We start from the raw sequence: 5,544 nt of genomic DNA on the forward strand, positions 1-5,544 counted from the left end.
TGTTGAAGCTGTAACCTCTTAGTTAAGTTTATTTTCTGTCATTTCGTGATCGTCTGGCAATACTATTCTCGTTCTTGTCATTCATTTCTGTTTTGTGATTACATTTGTTTGTTTCGTTAAGAATAATTGTACGGTACTCTTAATTCCTGAAATTTTCTATAAAAGGCGACGAAAACTCTTTTTAGCTTCCATCTTGTGCACAGATAAACGGATGAATAAAGCCTGTATTGGTAAATTGTAAACTTGCGTGTTTTAATCAGTAACATTTTGGTGCCTCCTGTGAGAACAAATAAATTTCTATTTTGTGTTTTTGAGGCATGGCGGAACTCAACTTGCGTGCATCTGCTGTTAAGGCAATAAAACGCATACATGCCCGTGTGAGAGATGGTGGCGATGATGGTCGCGATGTATTCCAACTGCAACAGGAGCTGAAGTCGATCTAGAGACATTTTGGGAGATTCGTTGATAACCATAATCATCTTGTTGGAGAAGCGACACCCTCAGAAATGGTTACGCATGATTCGCTATGGGAAACTGTGGAGGAGCTTTACGGTGAGGCATGTAGCACACTCCACCGCCTTATTGCGACGTCAACGGTAGATTCCAATGCCAGTGAGGGTGCGCGCAACGTGCCTACTACGACTTTGGATGGCTGTTCGGTAGATCTTAAACTTGATCCGTTGGCTATTCCCCCATTCGACGGGGATATGTGTAAATGGTTGGCGTTCAAAGATGCGTTTGAAACGCTTGCCCATAACTCGGCGTACCCGGAAGCATTCAAGTTGGGTAAACTTCGCCAAGCAGTTAACGCGTCCACAGTGCCATTAATTGGAGGGATATATTCGGGTGGCTATCAAGAAGTATGGAAGGCTCTTAAAGAGCGTTACGACAACAAGAAACATCTGGCAGAAATACACGTGTCGCGTTTTCTCAACTTAAAGGTAGCCACCCAGGAGTCATCGCAAGCATTGTTGGCCGTTGTTGACACTGTGCATGAGTCGCTGCGAGCATTGCGGGTCATGGAGATCCCTGTAGATCAATGGGATGCATTAGCTGTGCCTATTGTTGTGTCCAAGCTTCCGCCTGTAACCAAGCGCGACTGGTGTATGAAGTGTACCACCACCGATATTCCACGGCTGGATGATTTGCTGAAGTTTTTGGAAAGGCGTGCTCATAGTCTATCGCCTGAACCATCGGCCGTTCTAGTGGCGCCTCGGCAGCAACGATCGGTGAAGTCGCATGTGGTTAGCGCTGAGCGGGCGCAGTGTGCGCACTGTGGTGCTACGCATCGAATTGCTAAGTGTCCAGCGCTGTCAGCTATGAATATTGAACAACGTTATGAAGCAGTTAAGAGTTTGAGGTTGTGTTATAACTGCCTACGTGCTGGCCATTCGTCCAGACAGTGCCCATCGGGAAGTTGCCGGAATTGTGGCCGTAAGCACAATACTATCTTATGCCGCGAGAGGTTCACCAACATAGCTTCGCCTGAATCCACGTCTACGTCACCCGTATCAAATACTGCACCTGGTAAGGTCCAAACAACTTCAGCTGCATGACTAGCAGCACCTGCGAGAGCCCACGCGGCCAGATATCAGCCGATCACCCTCCTAGCAACAGCGCGTGCATATGCCTTTGGAGAAGCATCGGTTCAGCGTGTGGCTCGTATCTTATGCGATCCTGGATCGCAGGTTAGCTTCGTGACGGATCGCCTAGCAAACTCCTTGCAGTTATACCGACGGAAATGTGACCTGATGGTTGAAGGGGTAGGGGCTGCCGTCAATACCCAAGTGAAGGGCAGCGTTACACTCACGTTGAGGTCAACGAAAACTACATTTGAAATGCAAATTGAGGCCTTGGTTTTACCGTCCATTACTTCTCCGACTCCGACGGTAAATATTGACGTGAACCAATGGCCGTACTTGAGAGGGCTAGAGTTGGCGGACGATCGGTTTGGGACGCCTGGAGTTATCGACGTTCTCATCGGCGCGGACGTGTGGGGGCGAGTCCTAGAGGGTGATGTCATCGGTGGACGACCAGACGAACCTTTTGCCCAGCGTACCCGCTTTGGTTGGGTGGTATTTGGCCCAGCAGCAGTGTCTTTTACTTCGAACGTATCATCGCTCGCACTGAGCGCGTTACCGGGTGAGGATGACGTCCGTTTAGAAGAACTGCTACACAGGTTTTGGGAGATGGAGGAAATTGCGATTGCTGATAATCAACACGTCGACGACTGTGCCCAGATCTTCGAAGCTACTCATAGCCGCACTGCAGACGGCCGTTACATTGTCCACCTAGCTCTTCGACAAAATGTACCCAAACTTGGTGACTCATATGCACTGGCTGCACGCCAATTCGGTAGACTAGAGCGTCGCTTGGTAGTGGATCCCGGCCTTAGGGAAAACTATGTGGCATTCATGCGGGAGTACGAAGCACTCGGACATATGGAGCGAGTCGAACCATCGTATCCCCATAGCAATTGCTACTATATTCCTCACCATGCGGTTACCACCAAATTCCGCGTGGTGTTCAATGCTTCGGCGCCGACCAGCACGGGAGTCTCCTTAAACGATATTCAACTGGTGGGCCCAGCGCTTCAGGACTCGCTTAGCAGCATACTTCTTCGTTTCCGACGTCTTCGAGTGGCGATAACTGCCGACATCGAGAAAATGTTTAGGCAAGTGTTAGTTGCGCCGGAGCATCGAGACTATCAGAGGATTATTTGGCGCGAGTCCCCGGCCGACGACATTGGCATATATCGATTGAAGACCATTACATATGGCATGGCATGCAGTCCATATAACGCAGTGCGCACGTTGCAGCAATGCGCTTATGATAATTACGGTTCGGTTCCGGATAGACGGCAGGCGGTCCTCGCTCGAGATGCAATTCTAACCTCGTTTTACGTCGATGATTTCCTCACCAGTTGTGAGAGCGCTACCGATGCAGTGGAACTGGCTAGAAACGTAGATACTATTTTATCCGCGGGCAAATTTACGCTAAGAAAATGGAACTCCAACGATGGCCAGGTGATGAGCTACTTATCTAATGAATCGTCTCTTTCCAGTTATACCTTCCATTCTGGTGTGGCTTCCGTCTTAGGCCTAAGATGGGACGCAGTGACGGATCAGCTATTTTTCCAAGTCGACCTAGACCAATCATCCGAGGCTCCCACGAAGAGGCGAGTACTTAGCGAGGTGGCGCGTCTCTTTGATCCCGCTGGGTTATTATCACCTGTCGTTGTAACTGGAAAGCTGTTCATCCAGAGGATGTGGGCTGCGGCGCTATCGTTGGACTCACCACTACCTGACGATCTTCGCAACGGATGGCTCGAGTACCGCTCCAAGCTGGAGGGGCTCAATAAGATCCGCATCGACCGTTGGATGGGCATGATTCAACGTGTTCAGACAACGTTGCACGGCTTTTGCGATGCCAGCTCACAAGCATATGCTGCCGTTATCTATACGAAGACCGTCGACGTAGGCAATGTTGCACACATCTCACTTCTGACCGCACGCACGAAGGTGGCACCTCTGAAGGGCGCCACTATACCCCGCCTGGAACTGTCGGCAGCACTACTGTTGGCTGAAACTATTCAGAATGTTCGGGACTCACTGGGCTTAATGGATGCTCCATACTATTTGTGGTCGGACTCGGCGATCGTTTTGTGCTGGTTGAAGAAGCATCCAACAACACTTAAGCCGTTCATATCCAACCGGGTTCGCAGGATACAAGAACTGACTTCCCCCGACCGATGGTACCACGTTCGTTCAGCACAGAACCCTGCTGATTGTGCCAGCAGAGGCATTACACCCGAAGAACTCTTAGTTCACCCGCTTTGGTGGCATGGACCTGATGAGCTAGGCAGCGCTCCCTCAAACCAGCCCGAGATCCCTCTCAGCCAGGACGAGTCGTTTGAGCTCCTTGCCGAAAGGCGAAGTACATGTCAGTCAATGGTACTCCTCGCGCAGCCTTTGAATACCCGTCGCCCAGATGGACACATTATGTTATTGACCACCCGTTTTAGTTCAATTCAACGCCTGCTGGGTACAGTGGCCATCATGCTGCGCTGGTTGAAAGGGCGTCGGCACTTTCGTCAACCTGTGGTCAGCGCCCAGGAACTAGATGACGCCCTGTACACGCTTATCCGTCGAGAGCAAGGGGAACACTTTGCCGCTGAGATTAGGCAGTTGAAGTCCCGTTCAGGTTTGTCCTCCTGCACAAGAATACTCTCATTGGATCCATTTTTAGATGAGAACCACATCCTTCGGGTCGGAGGGCGAATACATAAGGCCGAACTGGAACATGACCAGCGATTCCCGATCATATTGCCGAAGTCGACTCCCTTGGTGCAGCTTTTAATACGTCAGGCCCATGAGGCAACGCTACATGGAGGAACGCAACTCATGCTACATACCCTCCGTCGCCGGTTTTGGATCCTGAATGCCAGGCAGGCGGTCAAGAGTTTTATCCACAAGTGCGTATTATGCCGCCGTCATAAGGGAGAGGTGTTCAAGCAGCAAATGGCTCCACTACCCGGGCAGAGGATCAAACCCGCGAGGCCGTTTGTGTCGTCTGGGGTAGACTACTGTGGCCCTTTTACACTGCGGGTCGGCACAAAGCGCTCTCGCACGGTCATCAAGACGTACCTAGCCATCTTCGTATGCATGGTCACCAAGGCCGTGCACATCGAAGTAGTGGATGATCTATCCGCACAAGCGTTCCTCGACGCCTTCACCCGTTTCGTCAGCCGACGAGGTCCCTGCCGCGACCTATACAGTGATAATGGCACTGCCTTTGTTGGTGCTAACAGACTCTTACGCGAAGACCTAGCCGCATGACATAGTGAAACCAACCAGCGAAGGTTAGCAGACTTGGGTACCAATTGGCACTTCATTACACCTAGTGCGCCGCATCAATGTGGGCTATGGGAGGCGGCTGTTAAGTCGGCAAAGCATCACTTGGTCCGCTGTGTGGGTTCGCAAATCATGTGGCATATTCAATGGCAGACATTGGCTACCCGGATAGAAGCATGCCTGAACTCACGCCCAATTACCCCCCTGTACGAGGACCCGGAAGAGAAGTTCGCGCTGTCGCCTGGTGATTTCCTGATTGGGGCTCCGCTGATAGCAGTCCCGGAGCCAGACATTCAACATATTCCAAACAACCGACTGAAACAATGGCAATGGGTACGGCAGGTTCAACAAGTGTTTTGGCAGCGGTGGAGTGAGGAGTATCTGACCACTCTGCAGAGGCGCCACAAATGGCATCGGCGCATCACTAACATAAGGGTCAATGACATCGTACTCGTCAAGCATGAGAACTTGCCTCCGACTCACTGGCGCATGGGTCGCGTCGTGGCGGTACATCCTGGGGCTGACGGGGCGGTTCGCAATGTCACATTAAGAACTTCCGGCGGATGCATGACTCGAGCTGTTCAGAAGCTGTGCCTCTTACTGGAGCCTGAGGATTTCGAGTCAACCGACTCGACCGGGCAGGATGTTGAAGCTGTAACCTCTTAGTTAAGTTTATTTTCTGTCATTTCGT

At 51.1% G+C, this 5,544-nt stretch overlaps 2 protein-coding genes across 2 annotated transcripts; both read left to right on the forward strand.

Annotated features, from left to right (window-relative positions):
- The first annotated feature begins 208 nt into the window (after window positions 1–208).
- LOC118756499 lies at window positions 209–5,538 on the forward strand. The gene is made up of 2 exons (XM_036491260.1): window positions 209–230; window positions 316–5,538. The coding sequence occupies exon 2, from the start codon at window positions 507–509 to the stop codon at window positions 1,554–1,556; it is 1,050 nt and encodes a 349-aa protein (XP_036347153.1). The 5' UTR covers window positions 209–230; window positions 316–506; the 3' UTR covers window positions 1,557–5,538.
- LOC118756498 lies at window positions 2,190–3,716 on the forward strand (the record flags this gene model as incomplete). The annotated part of the gene is made up of 1 exon (XM_036491259.1): window positions 2,190–3,716. A coding segment is annotated over exon 1 (1,527 nt), but the record flags the coding sequence as incomplete, so codon positions are not given.
- Window positions 5,539–5,544: the final 6 nt, after the last annotated feature.

The sequence above is a fragment of the Rhagoletis pomonella genome, unplaced genomic scaffold (genome assembly GCF_013731165.1).
Source record: "Rhagoletis pomonella isolate Grant_MI unplaced genomic scaffold, Rhpom_1.0 Rhpom_scaffold_10602, whole genome shotgun sequence".
Taxonomy (NCBI): Eukaryota; Metazoa; Arthropoda; class Insecta; order Diptera; family Tephritidae; genus Rhagoletis; species Rhagoletis pomonella.

Coding starts and splice junctions, on each gene's coding strand:
- LOC118756499 (XM_036491260.1), top strand. CDS start 507: ATGGTTACGCATGATTCGCTATGGGAAACTGTGGAGGAGCTTTACGGT.